The sequence below is a fragment of the Ctenocephalides felis genome, unplaced genomic scaffold, assembly GCF_003426905.1.
Source record: "Ctenocephalides felis isolate EL2017-DRISC unplaced genomic scaffold, ASM342690v1 CF-g0.4_SCAFFOLD_01886, whole genome shotgun sequence".
NCBI classification, from domain to species: domain Eukaryota; kingdom Metazoa; phylum Arthropoda; class Insecta; order Siphonaptera; family Pulicidae; genus Ctenocephalides; species Ctenocephalides felis.
The window spans coordinates 133,058,023-133,079,245 of record NW_020538040.1 but is presented as its reverse complement, the minus strand read 5'-3'; the positions used below and the strand labels follow the sequence as shown (position 1 = coordinate 133,079,245).

At 27.7% G+C, this 21,223-nt stretch overlaps 1 protein-coding gene across 1 annotated transcript; it reads right to left on the bottom strand.

Annotated features, from left to right (window-relative positions):
- Positions 1-3,797: 3,797 nt before the first annotated feature.
- On the bottom strand, positions 3,798-7,013 carry LOC113376972. The gene is made up of 6 exons (XM_026617111.1): positions 6,916-7,013; positions 5,974-6,069; positions 5,507-5,611; positions 5,169-5,221; positions 4,453-5,094; positions 3,798-4,009 (listed from the first exon to the last, which is right to left on the bottom strand). The coding sequence occupies exons 2-6, from the start codon at positions 6,041-6,043 to the stop codon at positions 3,869-3,871; spliced, it is 1,011 nt and encodes a 336-aa protein (XP_026472896.1). The 5' UTR covers positions 6,044-6,069; positions 6,916-7,013; the 3' UTR covers positions 3,798-3,868.
- Between the last annotated feature and the right edge of the window lie 14,210 nt (positions 7,014-21,223).

Genomic DNA, 21,223 nt, shown 5'->3' with positions numbered 1-21,223 from the left:
TCGGAAATATGGTATGTTCAATTCTTCATTTATTAATTCTTTATTAACTCACTAAAAATAAAATTCAATTAATAAATTGTTTGTACAATTTATCAATTATTACAATATATTAGTAAATGTAAAATTTGATTTTTAGTGAGTGTTTGTAAAAAAATGTTGGAAACAATTTAAATAATTTTTTTAGTTCAGAAAATTTTATATATATATATATATATATATATAAATTTATTTATATTGAACCATTATATGGATCACAACCTTTTGTACATTATTGCTTATTTGGATATATACTTCAAAACAATTTGTTTATAATTAATATAAATTAGATTTGTATATTAGTATTAGCAGATACATGCTCTGCATATATCAATATAAAATTCAATACATCAAGTGCTTTATATAAGTATCCACAGCAGTTTAAATAAAAAGAATTAAGTATTTCTTGACCGACTTCTTTTATATATAATATTTTTACGAATTTTGCAAAATTATGTTTTCATATATATTTTAATTTGCTGCAATTTATTTCTATTTTAAAAATTGATCATTTTGGAAGAACATTTCTCATTTTCAATAATTTGAGCTATAAATTTAAAGAGTGGGACGGCTCTTAAGATATGATATCGGGCCCACTCTGTTGTTTGAACGTTTTATACTCTGTTTATTTATAAAAAAAAAAAAACGATGTACCAATTTTCACAAAATTTTAATTTCAATATTTAAAGATTTCATAATGATTTATGTAGTTTGATATATTTTTTAGTCATAGATTATTAACATGTTAGTCATAATTAGATGATTTAATTATATCAACCTGTTCTGAATGAAATGTTCTTGAAAAACATTCAATTTAGTCAATGAAAATTCATAAATAATATAAATTAATTAATTTGAAGGAACTATATACCTTTTAATTGTGTATTTAAATATTTTAATGTGAAATATATTTTTATTATACACATGTACAAATATATTTATATTATAGACATGTAAACATGTATAATAAAAATAATTTATTAGTATATATATATATATATATATATATATATATATATATATATATAAATTATATATATTTATTTATTTATTCATAATATATAACATTTTTATGTAAAATGAAATATGTAAATTAAGTGCAAGAAAAATATACTACAGAAATTTATACCAAAGCAATTATAGTAAACCCACAATCAAGGAGAGTATCAATTAGTTATTGCTTGTACGAAATATTTATATATAACTAAAATTACCGTAATTGAATATGACGAATTTATTAACTAATCTAAAATAAGCATAATAATTCGATGAGTGATACAGCTCAATAAAGTTTTTGGTTATTTAAGAGATCTTGCAGTAGCTTTTATTGAAGGAAATTCATTGCATAATGGCTTGTATTTATATTTATATCTAAAAGCTAATTAAATTTGAAGGAGCTTTTTGAGAACACTGGTCAAAGTTTATGCTTGAGCCTATAACAGTTTATGAACCTGCTTTCGCTACCCTCTTATTATATTCATACTACAAAAATTGGGTACTCTAAAACACTACCTCACACTACAATATTCAATATTTGTATATATATATATATATCATATATATATATATATATATATATATATATATATATATATATATATATATATATATATATATATATATATATATATATATATATATATATATATATTAGGGTGGTCCTTAAAATGGTCATTTTCGAATTTTCTTGCTCCCAGGGGCTCAAATGGTTCCAAATAGATAAAAAACAATTCTCTGAAAGTTTTAGCTCTTAATATTATCGTTTAGATAGAGCGCAAATTAATCAAAGTTTTGTATGAAAATAGCATGGAAAAATTTTCAAAAATTTAAAAAATGTTTTTTAGATGTAATTTAGCTAACAAATGAATGAATAAAACTCATTCATTTGTCGCTAAGTTATACCTAAAACATTTTTTTTTAATTTTCAAATTTTTTTCCATGCTCTTCCCATACAAACTTTGATTGAATTGCGCTCTATCGCTAAACGTTAATATTAAAACCAAAAACTTTCAGAGAATTGCTTTTTATCTATTTGGAACCATTTGAGCCCCTGGGAGCAAGGAAATTCAAAAATGACCATTTTAAGGACCACCCTAATATATATATATATATATATATATATGTGTGTGTGTGTGTGTATATATATATATATATATATATATATATATATATATATTTAGTATACAGTAAGCAGTAATCAACAACTGAAACACACAATGATACCATTTCGGCTTAAGTAGTTTCTTTCTATCTAAAATTGTATTAATATGACTAAAAAGTAAGAAAACATAAAGATTTTAGTATAATTAAAAGTATTCTACTGTACTTTTCCGCTTAGTATGACGCCGGATATGTTGACCCACCGCATATATTGACGTAATCGTACTATGAAGTTTGGTTTGGATATGAAATTTCTTAAAAAACAGTCAGATCTATTGACTTTGCTTACATTGACATGCCGCTTATAGTGGCCCAGTCGAGGAATTGTTTTTGCAATAAAATGACAGTAAAAAATTCAAACAAAAATTACTGATTACTTACATTAAAAGATCATTTGTATGTGTATTAGTAATATAATAATAAAAACAAGTAAAATAAGAATTTTTAAAACAATAATATGTAATAGTAGAGGGCGATCACCTTGATTCTTACGACTTTGCTATTAGGAGATACGAGGCGATGTTTGAAAATTCATAACATAAGTATTTTCTTTCGTTGTTAGTTTTTTTGTTGTTTACTTTACGAGACTCTAATATAATTTTAAGTATATGTTATTCAATTTTTTTTATAAGATGTATTGATGGTCAGGTGACAAATTTTAGAAAAGTAGTAAAAAATCATATTTTTAAAATTAGGAATTATTTGGTTGCAAAGTAGTTCATTTGGTTCAGACAGTATAATTACTGAAGGTCAAATGGGACCTTTGTGCCCCGCCCTACTATGTCTATTTCATTTTATATTAAATACTAATATGTGTCATTTTTAATTTTGATTAAAATGTATGTGTACACTTTACAATATATGAAATGCGTAACATATTTACATTAAATAGTTTTACTTCAGTACGCTTTGTATGATGAGTTTTCGACTTCCCTTCGATGTCACACTAAGCAGATATTACTGTATAAATATGTTATGTTTTCATAAATTAAAATGATTTCAACAAACTTGAATTTCATCTATTAATCGTTTTACAAGACAACAAATCCAATTCCTTCTCTATTTGTCCTATACAAAAACTGACTTTAAGCTATGTAAAAGTTTTGTATAAAGCCTCCGGCAGTAAGAAAAATAAATTGATTTAAATTTCCAACCACATACATTATTATAATCCAATCATTGTCAAGATAATCTGACAATTCTGGAACATTTTACTATCAAAATAGAAGAATGAACTTAGTGTAAGCCACTAATTTCGTAATTTTACTTGGACTTTAGTTATAAAATAAGTATTTAATATTATAGATAAATTTGTACATTGTTAGATTTTAGCCATATATTGTTTTGGGTTTTTTTTTATTAAATATCTATATTTTCTATATCTGCAAAATTCATGTTATAAAAATTATAAAAATTATTTCAGTTTATATTAATATCACAGATCTCAAAATAGCTGATTAATATGTCAATAGTAAAATATCAACATTGACTTACTGGATTGAAAACAAAAACAACATTATTAAAATTGGAGTTTAAAACTTATCTACATTCTAATTATTAATATATATTAGACACTAAAATAACCATTTTTTTCTGTGCAAACCTTTCAAAAGTTATCTTTGATTAGTTCTAATGTTTTGTACTTACATATGTATTAAAACTAAGCTTTTTATTACTTGGTACTAATTCTAAAAATACCTGAAGAATCAGCTGGTTTATTTGAACCGCTTTTATTAAGCCTCAAACTTATATTCCTGGGATCATCAAATTCAAATAAATTCAATTTGTTCAATATTATTTTTTTTTCATTTATCTAGAAAACAAAAAACCTGTGTAAATCAATTGTGCATGTATATTATTTACTTGTATCAAAAAATTTAGATGACCAAAATAAATGACGTATTTTTGTCCATTTTTAAACAGATATATCACAATATCACATTTATTTGTTCTAAAAACAAGATATCAGTATACCTCACCAGAATGAATTCTCTATAATAATACAATATCTAAGACTTGAATTTGACAATAAATATCAATTGAAAAATTTGCTAGTGCATAAATGTAACATTAAAACACATAAGCTCTAGAGAATTCAGTATACTAGCATATCTGGACTTTTTAGGAATTACATTTCATATATCAATTTCATAGTGTATAATAATTGATAGTATACAACATAAAAATGCTGAATATATTATACTTCTTTATGAATAAATTATAAAAAAAAATTAAATAAAATTGTTAAATACAAACCAGTTGCAATGTAGCAAGAAGGAAGCGACCATTTCCAACATCGGGATTGAAAGCAATAATATCTCCCAAAGAGCACTCTTTGCCATTCATTTTAGTAAGCCAGTGCAATATAAACTTTTTATATTCTTTAAGTTCATAAATATTGCTTTGCTCAAATTCTAATTTTGAAGTAATCCTATCTCTCCACTGCTGTATTCTATTATCTGTGGCAGAATCAGGACGGCAATACTTCTCCTTCAATGATTTCGGTCGTTCAAAAAATGTACTATTTCTTGATGATATTTTTTTGATAATTGGTGATAAAGGGCATTGAGCCTCCTTAGTTTTTTTGAGAAATGCCGCCTTCAAAGGAGTAGAAGATATCGGAGTTTTATCAGACAATGAACTAATTTCAATGCCACTAGAATGGTGAGAAACCATATCACTAAAACCTTCATCACCACTTTCAACTGACAATCTATTAGGGAGTTTGTTTAACAATAATTCCACAGAATTGTTAATTTCAGTTTCAGCATAGTCTTCATCACACATGGTGTAACAGGGAGAGTCAGGAACCGATGCGTAGCCTTGATCAAAAGAAGCATGTCTGGTAAGCAACATTTCATCCAGATCCTTATCTAATCTAGTCAACATTGATACTTTCTGAAATTAACCAAAATATCATGTGGTAAGAAAATGATAATATTTAAATCGTATAATTGTAAAGCATTACAAACCTCTAATTGTGGTAATAATTCCTTGAGAGTTTTTTCTACAGGTTTATTTGCATCTATGGAAAAAAATATATTTATATTATTATAGTATAAAAAAAATACAAACATCAAAAATTCACATGTCAAAATTAAATTTCTTCCATATTTTTATTGAAATATTTCAAATCTTTATAAGATATGTTTTAAACAAAATATAAGCAAATATTTCATATAAATTTATAGAAAAGTAATGTTAAAGTTCCCAAAAATTATTTTAACCGAGTGGATGTTATTTGAATAAATTGATATTTCTATTTCAAGATTCTATAAGAATACATATTTCAACAACAAAAGTAATATACCATTTAAAGTTTCACTTGGCTGTGAATCCACATCTGGGTAAAAATTGCTTCCCGGGGACAAAACTCCTAAATCTTCAAAGTCATCAAACAAATGTTTTGGAAATGCTGAAATAATAACAAATAATTCATAATGTATAAATATTAATTATATTTAATAATAAGTCTAATAAAATTCATGCAAGCAAATAAACTACTTATTTAAGTAAATACTGTACTGATTTACATAATAATAGTAGTATAAAATTTTATTACAACCATAGAATCATGAAAGATAAAGTTAAAACTATTGCACCAAGAACCAACAAGCTTCGATAGTCAATAAAGATTTTAATAGTCAGTGATCAATTAATTTATTTAACTACAGTTAAATAAAAAAAACAAGTAGAAACTATAAATTGCATGCTAAAAACGTGAAAAAAATGTGATAGGATTAAATTAATAACAGTTGTATAATTATATAAAATTACTTCTGCTAGTTGAAGCAGTATTCTCGATAGAGTTTAGCAATTCAGCATTGCTTGTACTTGATGCATCCATATTTACATCACCATTGTTATTGTCACCTAAAAAGTTCAGTAGATCATTGTTAATAATTAATATCTAGACTTAAATCACTCTCTTTCTCCCTCTCTTACACACACAATCTTAGTTTCAAATTTTGTATTCATATATAAACACACACATGTGTGAATATATATATATATATATATATATATATATATATATATATATGTATGGTTTCAAATAAAACATAATGTTTTCAAAGATAGCCCGCACTCCAACCAAAATATTTCCAAATTCTATAGAAATAACATGGGTAAAATTTCAATTATTTTATTCCAATTATTATAATTCCAAAAATTTTGAGAATAACATTGTATTTGCTTATTTTGATCATAAATAAAAAATTACATTTACTTAAGAAGAAGAACCAAGAAACTTTGGTTGGAGTGTAGAATATGTTAGAGTGAATATTAAGAGCTAAAACTTTGAGAATAAAGAATTTTTTTTATCAATTTGGAAGCATTTGAGCCTCTGCAAGCAAGGAAATTCGAAAACATCTATATTAAGGACTACCCTAATAATGGAGTTATTTTTATATATATATATATATATATATATATATATATATATATATATATCTAACTCCTAAATAAAATAACTCCAAACTCATAAACCGACAGCAACAAGTATGCTGATAAAAAAAAAAAGCAAAAACAAAATAATGTCAGTATAAAATTATATAGATTTTTTTATGAAAAACTTCTCCAATAATTTAAAAAGTATTATACTTTATCATGTTATTTCATGTACCAAATATATTTAATAATAATTATCACAGTTAATTGTATGTACAATATTTCATAAGAAAGTTTATATTCAAAACTGTTAACCAAATTATATATTACCTTCTTTATTATTTGGAATTTTCTTCTTTATTGTACTGTCAGTAGTTTTATGTAAATTTTTTTCCTTGACAGTCACATTATTGATTATAATTTCAGTTGTATCTAGAATATATTAAGTATCATAAAAAACTTTTATTAAATATTCTACAAAATAGATGTGATTTTAAAATATTTTTTTTCGAACTAATGATTAATACAAAAAAATATGCAATGTAATGAAAATAAAATCTATAACACAAAAGTATACTACAACAAAAATATAATATAATATGTGTGTGCAAAATTGAATAACATCATACCTGACTCAGTATCAATATATGCTCTTGAAGCTTTTATTTTTGCAACCTTTTGTGGAACATCATTTTTTTCAATACTCTCATGATTTCTCTACAAAGTTTCAATAAATCAATATATATATCTTTATCCAAAGCGCAGGAACAAGAAGCATGGACGTTCGGAAAGAAGAATACTTAAAAAAAAAAGGAGGGGGGTAATAGCGGTAATGGGAATGATAGTCGACGAAGGGTAAAGGAATCATTTATTTGTGGTTTTAGACTACTATTATATATATATATATATATATATGTATATATACAATATACTATTTATATCATTTTGAAGAATGCATCAAATGAAGTAAAAATTATTTTCCAATAATAACAATGAAGTCAATTGAACAATGAGTACTTTCCCCACTTTAAATTAATAAACACTAAACTACATTTGAAATTACAGTCTATTAATGGACACATTAACAAACATTCATTGAAACTCGTCAATATTTATTTATGCTAAGTTCATTCCGTTTATTTATTGTCTTATTGTTATGAGTAGCTAAAAAGATCCTTCTATAATTCTTCGTTTAAATTATAGCAGGATCTTTTTTAACTATTTATAATAATAAGACAATGAATAAACGAAATGAACTTAACACACTGTGCGACACAAATCTCTTCTATTTAGATAGCATTTCTAAATTTCTCACAAAACAATAAAAACGTTGCGCAAAGGATTCGTTCCACACATGTGTAGAATCTTGGTAAAAATATTTTTTAAAAAAATGTCTTTTCTCCATTATATCTTCAACCAGTCTATTAACAACACATGTATTACACACTATCCATTTGTGATTTTTTAAATTAGTATTTTGTGAAAATATTGTCTAATTACAAGTTTAAAGTTTATATTACATAGTGTAGTGCATCAACATATCCTGATACTATGTATTATTAAAATCTTTGAATTTAACACTAAGCTTAACTAATTGTAAGTACTATTTATTCTTTTTATTTTTTCTTTTCACTCCAATTCAATTGCTTTAGTTTTTAATTTTATTTTTAGTTTCCACTGAATGAAGATTAGGATTCTAGCCGAAACATACGGATTCAAAATAAATTTTTGAAAGAAATTTATGTTTTTTATTTATGTTATGCCCGATTACTAGACATTGTTAATACATATGTCAACATCAAATTCAGAATCATACAATATATATATATATATATATATATATATATATATATATATATCTATTTGTTGGAAAATGAACCTTGTGATACTAGCTCCCACATGTAAGAAAGTCTCATAAATTATTAGAAAAATGCATTACCTATACAATAATTTAGATCAATTATTAATACTATTACTTAAAATAATAATAATTACCTTTAGCTTAAGAGAACTAGGAATATTGAAAATTTCAATTTTGTGCAAATGATGCATAGGCAATTTCAATATTCCAACTGTAGAATCTTCAAATAAATCTTGTGAATAATCAAAATCATTTTGTGCTATTAATACAGACGAAGGAATGTTAAACAAATTATTAGCTGATATATTATTTGATAATTTATTTTTCTTTTTTGCTTCATTAATATTGTTTACTGATTTTTCAGTATTGATTTCCGCAGACTTTTTTGCTTCAATTTTATTGATCAGTTTTGATTTATCACTTGATATATTATTTGCTTGGTCCGCAGGATGCTTAATTACACTTGTGGTTTCCACACAAATTATTTTATTTCTAGCAAGCGCATTTTTTTCATTTCTCTGTGAAGCAGCATCAATAGCATGTAAAAATTGCTGGTCACCCACTGTTCCTGCAGAATTCTCTTTTGATACTTTTGGAGCCATGTTCATCTTTTCTTTTGAATTTTCTTCAATTATGTTAGCCGATTGATTTGTGACATTGGTATTCAAATTCATGGCAGTACTTTCTTTTGTAACTTCTTTCACATTAGCAGAAATTGTGCCCTCTTTAGCCCATGCAGGGGTTTGCACTTCGTTACCAGAAAACAAAGTCTTATTTGTGACCGCCATATTCTTTTCAAAAAAATGTTCCTTATGCATATTTTTGAACGGAGAAATATTAGAGTGGCTTGTTAAATCTTTCGAGTTTTCAATCAAGATCTCCAGATTTTTTCGTATTGGGTTAACGCTTTCAATCAAATGATCAACATCAAATTGACAAGCAACATCAGAAGTCAAAAAATTATTAATTGTGTCATCAAGATATGTCAAAAACTCTGTAAACATCTCTTTTATAGATTCTTGCTTCTCTGATTCTGAGAGGATAGTTGATGCAGAGCAAGATGAACCAATTCCGCTATCAACCAAAGAAGGAGCTATACTATCTTCACTGCAGCTTTGTCGTCTTCCAGGTTCATGTTGAGCTTCCTCCTCCTCACCCTCATCTTCGGACATATCTTCATAATCATCTAAAAGGTTGCCATTGATCAAATAATCAAATTTGTGACTTGTCACTTCATTAAATGTGTTAAAATATTCAGTATTTGCAGGATCAGCTGATGATTTCTTTTCTAGTATCTTTTTATTAAGATAGGGAGGTATAAATTTGAAGCCACTTATTAATTCATCTTCAAGTATTTCACGTCTACTGGAATCTTGTTTGATGTTAATATGTTTAATATGATGCAGTAAATTAAAATTGCTTGTTGACACATCTTGCTTGATTTTCATTTTCTGTTTAACTTTAGGTGTTTTCTCAGGCCGAGTTTCCTTAGCAGTAGATTTTCTGTGGAATGAATTACATTTTACATATATATATCTCAATGTATTGTTATAATAGAATTGAAACATACTCTAATTGCAGAATGCTTTTTCTTATTGATTCTGCACATTTGAAAACTTCTGTAAATGCACTATCAACTCGAAGGCTATAGATGGAACTGGCATTCTCCACAACTAACCCAGCTTCGACAAAACTTCCAATTAATAAATGATCATTACTGTGTCCTTCCCCACCGAAACGTGTATACTGAGTATATTCTTGGTATCGTTTTAGTTCCTACAAATATAAATATTGGTTTATTCACATTTATAGATGAATTCATTAACAATTTTATAAAGTGCGCATACAAAATCTGGTATTGTATACCCGACTTCGTATTAATATAATGTAACGCCATTTTAAAGGTCTTTAAAAAACAAAATGATACAACGCTAAAGATATAGAAAAAATATTGACATGGTTCTGGTCACAGTAGTCTGGACTATATTAGGTATAACAATTCGTGTTAAATAGTTATTAGCGCTCACTAGTTGAAATAATTTTAAGTGTTGTATATTCTGGCAGTGCGATTGTTTAGACTAATAATTAATTAGTATCGAAAACTTATAAGATTTTCTTGTATTTACCAATATGTTTAATTTTATGTGGTAGTAAAGTAAAGTTGAAAAACGCTCAGCTTATTAACAATAGGCATATCATAGAACAAATGCGCTTTACTCAGTATGAGTGTTTTCAGCACATCACAGATGGTGCTAGTGTGCTTCAAATTCAGCATTTGTTTTAAAATACAGTTTCTCTAGATATAGTACACGTACTTTAAACGTTGAAAAACCGGTGAGAGAAAGTTTCTTTCCTTTTTTTTGCCACACGATTTGTTACACATCTCACTGTGTTCACAATATTCACTGTATATATTTAGATCAATTATGTAATATAAAATACCCATGGGTAGTAAAATATGTGATAACTAACAATGCAAATGTATGATCAACTATTGAAATAAATACTTTTTGTCTGTCTGTCTGTCTTGAAAAACCGGTATCCCTTTTTAATTGAAGAACCAATTATAAATATGTACACATTTATATTTATTGAAATATATGTTTTCAAACGAAATGAGTTTAAGTAAGTGAAAAACCAATTTTATACATTGTTTTTTGCGACTGGTAGAGCTTGACAGACTAGTACAAGCAGGTAGGCATGAGCACTTTTCGATTATTTCGAGGGGGGTGCATTATGCTCATTGATTAATCTTACATATAAAAATGGATCGCAAAATGTGTTGATAAGCGCATAACTCAACAAAGCCTGGACCAATTTGGCCAATTCTTTTTTTAAAAAGTTGGTTTATGTCCAAGGATGGTTCTTACGGCGAGAAAAAATCGAATAATCGTCAGGAAAACCTTAAAAACAGCCCTTTTCTAACTAATACAAATAATAGTAGTCGGCTTCTCGATATTATTATTTTTGTTTTACTTTTGGCAGGCGATAAAATTGGTAAGGCTTTAAAGAATATAACTTCAAGTCATATAAGATTAAAATAATCAATGTCAATGTCCATTTGCCGCCCTTGCCGGTGGTGTTTTTCTTGCATTTTCTGTTATACTCTACTGAGTGTGCTTTTGTTTTGTGCGATTGATCGAATTTATTCAGTACATCCAAGCCATGGAGAATGTTTTTATTTACGACTGCTATTAGTCAATGTAATACAGAATAGAATGGGAAATCCAAATATGCAGTAAATATCAGTAAAGAAATTTACAACAAAGCATTGATTTCAATTGAAGACATGTGCTTGATGATGTTAAACAAAGCATTAATTCACTTAGGCCTTAACCAAGAGTTGCATTGAGAAAAACTGTATGATCTCAACAATTTGAAAGAATTAATCGAAACAAATCTTCCACTATTTGTATTTGATATTCTTATGAAAGTAACAAATGATGGAACTGTGGGGTTTTACTTCTTAGATGCGCCTGGTGCTACAGGAAAAACTTTTTTAATTTTATTAATATTAGAAACAATTTACTCGCAAAACAAAATTGCACTTGCACACTCGCTTCATCGAGAATCGCAGCAACTTTACTCGAAAGTGGTCGAACAGCCCATTCAGCACTAATATTGCCATTAAATATGCAAAGCAATGAAACTCCAACTTGCAACATTTCAAAGAACTCTGCAATGGCTAAGGTTTTGCAGCAATATCAATTGATTGTTAGGGATGAATGCACGGTGGCACATACAAAATCTTTTGAGGCTTTAGACAAAACCGATTTGGTAGATTTTTTTTGACAGGACGAAGTCTGTCGGGTCAGCTAGTCTTAAATATGATTAACAATCATAAATACTATTTAAAGATACAATAAAAATCAGAAATTACTAAAGTTAGAGCCTATTAAACCCCCCCTGGGCTTTCTTTATTCATAATTTTCGCATTCATAACATATTGGTTCATATAAGGATACTGATTGTATATTTAATGAATTATTGTAATTTTATTGTCATGTCATTGCAAAGTTTCAATTTAAACATATACTCTTCGAAAACTCGGGACAATCCAGGACTAATATTGCTTTCAATTGTGGTCTGTTTCAGGACAGTTGTAAAAATTATTTAAATATATATATATATATATATATATATATATATACGAGGTCTGTTCAAAAAGTACCCGGAATTTTCGTTTTTTCAAAAAAATATTTATTTATTCGTCTACATTAATGTGGTCCCCTTCAAAGTAGTCCCCGCCAGATATAATACACTTATGCCAGCGTTTTTTCCAATTTTCGAAGCACCCTTGATATTCACTTTTTGATATGTCCTTGAGCACTCTCAGCGATTTTCTTCAATCGAGGAAAACCGCCGTCCTTTCATGGGTCTCTTCAACTTTGGGAATAGGAAAAAGTCACACGGAGCCATATCTGGTGAATTTTTGCACTTTGCAACACTTTATTTCATTTTTTACGCAAAATTTAATACAAATTCTTTGACTTTTCAATTCTTCCATTGTAAAAATCGCCGAGCTCAGAAAAACACGTCGAACCTTAGCGACTACCACAGACAAAGTAAACAGTGAACATAGCTGAAAATTTCATCATACTTTAGGGGCATGTATACCAACACAATAAAAAAAAAATTTTGACAATCAGACACTCCAGACCCGCGAAATTTAATTATTAGTAATTCCGGGTACTTTTTGAACAGACCTCGTATATTGCTTTCAGAAAAACCCGGGACACAAGGTTAAAATCCAGGACTGTCCCGGGCAACCAGGACATATGATCACCTTAGTAAATATCAAATTTTATTACAAAATAAATTAACTGAATGTATATTTAATCCAGTAGCCTTCAAGTTCTAATCAATGACTTGTCACATAAGAATAAAAGTGTTTTATATTTGTCTGGTGGCGAGCCGCAATCATCCGTGCCGAAGTCGCAAAGCGCTCGGCTGTCGTGCCGAAGATGCCCGGATCGTATCCCGTCAGGGCGAACGGAGAACCAAGCACTAACTACCTAGTTTTAGTTGACGTACAGGTAGAATAGAACGTTTCGGCACACATTTATGATGCAAAATAAAGTGAAGTTAGTAAAGTTATTAGAATGGAAAGAATTGAAAAGAAGAGTCTATATACAGATTATGTATTTGCAATAACAAATAAACTAAAAACAAATAGGTCTATAAAAATAGGGCTTTAATCATTGTGACTGTCATGACATTCTGATCTTAGATGCGTAAGTAGAATAGTGTTAACCGTAATCTATTTAAAAATTTTTTTTTGTTAAATTAACTGAAATATTTTATATGTCCTATTGTTATTAGACAATAATGTATATTATTATTTAGTTTTGTCAAAAAATTACAAAACCTCTCAATTCATAAATTTATATCAATACAAACTTTATAGAAATATCAAGAACAATATCTATAAACCATACTATGTAAGTTGTAGTTTACAATTTGTATTGGTTTAAAGTACTGATATTAAAAGAATTGTAAATAATTTAATTTAACATAATAGAAAAAAGAAATTGAGAGAAAATGTCATATGGAACGCAAGTAAAATATATAATAAACTGCCAATCGATATTAAGATGACCAGTGATGACAATAACTTCAAAAGGAAAATAAAGAAATATTATAAAGAAATTGACGACGAAAAAAATTGAACAGATATTTAAAGATATTTTAATTATAATAAATGGTATATTAATGTAAAATGAAATAGACAAATGATATGTATATATAAGATACGAAAATTGTTTCATATACTCTCATTCCAGGCACCCCTGTCTGACTGAGATATTAAAATAATATATTAATTGGTTAAAACATATTTTACAAATTTATCAAATGTTTCATTTAGAAAAGATTAAAAGTTGAAACAAAAAGTTATATTCAAATTTAGTACATTATAAATAGTGTTTATTTATATATCTCATTTATCTTTAGATCATTCACCAAATATAAAAGACATTTTAAAAATCTTTAAAAAAAGACGATACATTTTGAAATATATATTGAGTATTGAAATATAATCTTGAGGTATGGCTTTCATTAAAATAATTACTTTCATAAATTTTAGAGATTCAATTTACATAAAATACAATTTGATAAAATAATTTGGGAATGTTGTTGAAAGTGTCATAAATTTATCTCCAAATAATAAGTAAAGCATTTATGAACAAAAATATTAAAATAATCTAAGGTCATATCCTTGAAAAACAATGCACATCAATAACTATAAATAAGGACAATTAAAACCAGGCGAAACACTATATGGAGTGCTATGAAATTATTCAATGGGCTTCCGAAAGAGATAAAGATGACCAAAGAAAATAATTAATTTAAAATTAAGTTGAAAAAATATTATAAAGAAAATCTAGATAAATAAATTGGACAAAAGTATGGATGATATTAAATGTTCTAATGACCTTATCATATATATATATAAATATATACTATTGTATAGACATTTTGTACATTCTCTCATACCAGACACTTTCGTCTGCTTGAGATGTATAAGACGTATTAAAATTCAAATAAAAAAATAATGTAGTATCTCAATACTTTTAACTTACCAGGTACGATTCAATCTATTAAATATAACTCGTTTAGTAAAAAAAATTATTGTAAACATTATCAAGAGATTTAAATCTCAATAAATAGTAGAAAAGGATAAATAATCGTAAAATACGATGTAAATTTTATTTGTAAAATCGATTAATGTTGACCTATTCCTCATTGACCACATTGCAATATGGTTAGGAATGATATGTTATGAATTAATAATAATACTGATTCACGCATTCAATAAAACAAACAAAATTTATTCATCAAGAATACTTTTTTTAATTTTAAATGTGCAATACTTGCATTATATGTATTTGGATCTCCAGCTTTACCTGTGATAAATTTATCTTCCACTCGTCTCCAGGTTTCACCTTTTGAGTAAGAGTTTGAACAATTCTATTAAACTCAACTTGATTTTTCATGTTAACAATCGCGTAAAATATCTCGTCAATATTATTATATATATATTATATAAACCATCTCTTAATTATGTTAAAACAAATAGATAGCGACATGACCATACGTGATAAGGACAAAACAAGCATGGCCTAAAAACTTTTAATGTGTCGATTACAGGGCATTACATCAATGGCATAATAATACTTAAAAAATTCATTTAACTTCATAATATTAAAACAGCTTCATAATATTAAAATACTATTATATTGTTTGTTTATTTATTTTCATTTTGTACGTCAATTATGTCACAATCACAATAGAGAAAGTTTATCGGCAAGGCTACCATCCAAATAATACGAAAAAACAAAATATTACATTGGCATTATTGGCAAGCATAGAGCATAGATAAAAGGAGAAGGGCAAGAGCATAGATAAATAAACATAAGAAGGGGCAAGCATAGATAAGTAAATAAGGCAAGAGGGGTGCAAGAGGGGGCAAGAGCAAGAACCCTGTGGGTTTGTTCCATCTGAGCAAAACTGATCGTCCGCAACATACTGCGCATGCGCTAAAATAGTTTGTAGCCTAGCAACCATAACTAGCAACGAGTAAGCGAGTAAATTTTGCGGCGGACTTTATATGTAATAATAAATATTATAATTCAACTATTAATATTGATAAAAATAAGTTGAGGTTGAGCATCGAATTTTTTTAAGGAAAATATTACTATTTATTTTTTAATTCTTCTGCAAGTAAATATAAATAAAGTGTCTTAAGGCAAACTTTTTCCCGTACCATAATGAAATATTCAAGGAATATTAAATGCATTCAAATATATTAATATAAATACTGTAACTTTCGCATTTGTATTTAATAGACAAAATTTAAAAGCTTATAAATTGGACGACGATGTTTATGGTTTATATATATTCACATAAAAAGTAAATAAACAAAACCTAATCGAGTGGAGTTATAATTAAAGAACCTTATCTCGTATTTCTAAGAATTATATAAATTTATTTGATGTATATAGGTGACCCGTAGAATTGCAGCTGGAATTAAAAGTCCAAATAATATTTTCGATATTTAAAAAAAATTAATTTGCAAATTAAAAAAAAAATGTCTTCCCATAAAACTAATCGTGTTTTCACAAGCGAAATGTTTTTTGACTCATTCAAATCGGATGCTTCGTTCTCTCAAAAACTGCCATATTTTGCGCTTTTAGCCGAAATCTCCGAAACGGTTAGAGCTCTATTTGCCGAAAACTAATCCCAATTTCTTCCCATAATTAAAAATTGAATATTTGTTGAATCATTAAAATCGGATGGTCTGTTCTCTCAAAAACTTAATTTCTATTTTCTGCCTATATGGCTGGACCCTCTTTTGCCACAATCTAATCAGCATGTCTATCGAATGCTATTTTAATTATTCAAAAACGTGAACAAACTAGTGGAGCGCTTGGCATCGTGCCTTAAGGCAAATTGCTGGAACTTCCCGTACCAAAAACTATTTTTTTAAAAACGATTAACATTTTTGAAAAAAATTTACTTCGAAAAAATTAGATTTTTGAGAAACTATAGATTTGACAAAAAATTACTTTTTTGGAAAAAAAATGTTTTCTTTATTTTGACATATTTTGGAAATTTTGAACTTTTTTTCAAAGCAATCGTACTGCTTTAACTGCATAGAGACAAAATGTCAAAGCGCGTAAGCGCCGCGTCGCCGTCTAACGGATGACCATTGGTACGGAACCCATAGGAATGTAAACAAAATTTATACTTTTTGTTAAAATCTCCATAAAATATCTGATAATTTGATGTGTTTCATTAGATCTCCGAAACCGCTAGAGCTGTCGTCATGAAAATTTTATCAATTCTTCATCGTGTCAATACAAGTGTTGAAATGTTTTTTGAATTATTAAAATCGGACGCTCCGTTCGTTCTCTTAAAAACTGAGTTACCATTTTTGGCACTTTTTGCCCCTTATCTTTGGAACGGCTAGGCCTACCTTCGCCAAAAACTAATCAGCACGTCTCCTTATTAATACAAATCGAATGTTTTTTGAATTATTCAAATCGGTTGATCGGTGTTCCCGAAATCGTCGACGAAAATTTGTATTCGCACACACACACATACATCAATTTTTTCTAAGGTATGCCAAAATACTCAGAAACCTTTAAAACGTAAAAATATATAAAAAATTTCTTTTCGATTTTTTTGTGATTACTATAACTTGCCCTACGGGAAGTTAAAAATTGTATCCACACAAAACACATACACATACATCCATTTTTTCTAAAAGTATGGCAAAATGTTCAGAAACCTCTAAAACGTAAATATTGTATATGTAAAAAATTTCATTTTCGGTTTTTGGACGATTACTATTAGTTAGACGAAGTTAAAAATTATTTCTTCAATTTTAATTTAATAAGTAATATTGTAATTAATTAAAGCACTTTGGAGTTTGGACTACTAAATTGCACTATCCATGGATAATATTTTTACCATAGTTCTTTGAAAATAAGTATTTTTAATTCGAATTTCATAACAAACCTTGAAAAATCAAAGTATTTCGTCAAAGATTTATCTATAGAATTTCTACTCTAAGACTAATTAATTGAAATACAATTTAATCTAGACTTGATAATCTATTTAATTTTTAGTGTACATAATAGTTCAAAAAAGCCTCATTTTTTATAAAATTAAACACAAATGTACAAGGTACAATAAATTTGACATTTCTAATTGCAAGACATTATCTGAAAGATTATTACTTAGATAACAACTGTAAATATTAAAAAATATGTTATAATGATTTCGCAATCTATCTATCAAATATCAAGATTTGATGTCTTACAGTGTACAACGACTTTATGATTTCTTTACATCTAATGTTGACCAAAAGTTTAACAGATAAATTTTATGTGCTTACTTGCTGCTACACCAAAGTGGATCTGAATAAAAATAATATATAATAAACGTCATTTTATTCTGTTTCATAGATTCACTGAGAAAGTGGAATTGTCTTTAATTGCTTAACTCGAGTTAAGCAATTAAAGACAATTCCACTTTCTCAGTGAATCTATGAAACAGAATAAAATGACGTTTATTATATATTATTTTTATTCAGATCCACTTTGGTGTAGCAGCAAGTAAGCACATAAAATTTATCTGTTAAACTTTTGGTCAACATTAGATGTAAAGAAATCATAAAGTCGTTGTACACTGTAAGACATCAAATCTTGATATTTGATAGATAGATTGCGAAATCATTATAACATATTTTTTAATATTTACAGTTGTTATCTAAGTAATAATCTTTCAGATAATGTCTTGCAATTAGAAATGTCAAATTTATTGTACCTTGTACATTTGTGTTTAATTTTATAAAAAATGAGGCTTTTTTGAACTATTATGATTATGATCATCATCACAAATCATCTCTTTAATTTTTTATGTTCGTTTCACGATTTGGTTTGCTCTTGCTCAGGTATCTCAAAACAAGCATAGTTATCCGGGAATGGGGTTATTAATCCTCATAAAACATAAGCCATATTGCTCATTTATGAGAAATCCAACTTGACGCGCATGCATGAGAGCCACTACTCGCACAATGCAATAAGCGAAATAAAATTTCATTCACATTTTGATCTTCAATAGTATTGTACGTAATATATGTATCGCAACCTAACAGAAAAACTTATTAAGACAGAAAACATATGATAGAACGAAGAAAACATATCATTCCAATTCTGAGGTTTTCTGAAGAGCATCAAGATAAATTAATAATAATGAAATCAACTGACGGCGGAACAATTCTAAAAAGTTCATCAATCGGCTACATCGACCGAACTATTAAACTTTGAGATTTTCTATTTCCACAAATCCGCGATTCAGAAACCGAGAACCATTCATTAAGTAATATAAAAATAATTCGATTATCCGGAAACTCCATGCTAAATTTAAAAAATAAAAGCAAAATTTCTATTAAAAAAAATTAGAGCTTTTCAAAATAATTTGTATAGAATTCTGGTCACGTGTTTGAACATAAAACTAGTAAAGAATATATATTATTACCATGTAACTATATAATCATGTATATACATGATTTGTTTCATTTTATGATCATATAAACAATAGAATAAGTTGAATAGTATATATATATATATATATATATATATATATATACATATGGTTTTTGCATGAAAAGACAATTTTTACATGATAAATATATTATTAAACTCCACATCGCGCAGAATATCCACTACCTTTTGATGATGCTCTTTTTTGCACGAAGTTTATTTAAAAGTGTTTCATATATCTCATATATTCATTTCATATATATATATATATATATATATATATATATATATATATATATATATATATATATATATATATAAGGTTGTTCGGAAAGTCACTTTGTATTTTTACCTTCAGAATGTAACTATATTTTTTTGAACCTAACACCACACTTAAGCCCTGTAACTATTATATGATTTGAAAACTTATATTTTAAGGCTTGTGTGTAAAAAATTCTAATCGATTACATGCAGTAGTTTTTGGATGGTGCCTATTTGAATACGGAAAGAATTAAGCAGCATTTTAGTTAGAAAAGGTAAAAAAAACTGTTTAAGTCAAAATGAAATTGATCGATGTGTACGGAATTGACGTGTTGATAGTACGACAGTGCCAAAATTGGTTTGCTAAATTTCATTCCTGATATTTTTATGTCCAAGATGCATCAAGTCCAAGAACCACGGTTGAAGCTAATAAAGACGCGAGAAAAGCATTAGTTGCTGCAAACCGATGAATAATAATACATGAGATGCCATTGAGTAAAAATTTATCAAATTTAACAGTTCATGGCCACTCGAAAGGTCTGGGATTTTCCTCGAAACTCAATGTATAGTTCTCATCGAAAGAAACGTATGTCGTCGCAACGGCGTCCGCGATTCGCGTTTGAAAAGTCTTGAAAATTATCAGGTTTTGAAACGAATTGTCACTAGGAATTTCAAATGGGATGTAAGGAATACAATACACGCATTTGTCCATGAAACAAAAAAAAGAACCTGCTCAAAACAGATGCAAAGCTGAAATTTGCCAGAAAAAAGTGATGCAGTATGTTTGGCAAGACTTTAAATGATGCCTTATGTTATCAGCTGGGTAAACTAAATGATATACGACGACGCTAGACCTCACAAAAGTTTGGTCAATCGCCAGAAGCTTTTGAAGCTTGAATGGAACACCAAAATGAACCATTGATCATATTCTCCAGCCCTACTATCATCGGACATTATTTGTTCTGGTCACTAAAAAAATGTTTAGGCGGTGAAATCTTTACCTCAAATCAACTATCAAAAAGCACTTTGATCAGTTTTTTACCAATAACGACCAAAACATTAATGATTTCGGAATTATGCTAATACCAGAAATATGACAAAAGATGTTCGATCAAAACTGCCAATGCATAATTTATTAAAGTACAGGGTGGCTGATATGTATTGCAGCCAATTTCAGAACGCTATCATTTCTAAACCGGTCATCAGATAGATGACAGATTTATTCCAGTCATTGTTCATTTAGTTTTTTACAAGCGTACAAAAACATTTTGATCTATTGCATTCAGAAAATAAAGTTATTCGTGATAGAAGTCAAGCGTGATAGTGCGATTGCTTCATAAACCTTAAGAGGCTATCTTTAGAGCCCTCCAGCATTTAAATGCGAACAAATATTTTGTTTCTCGTGCTATATCTCGTATCCGTGATACACTCAGTATTGCACCGCGTCCAAAAAGTGGACGAAAAA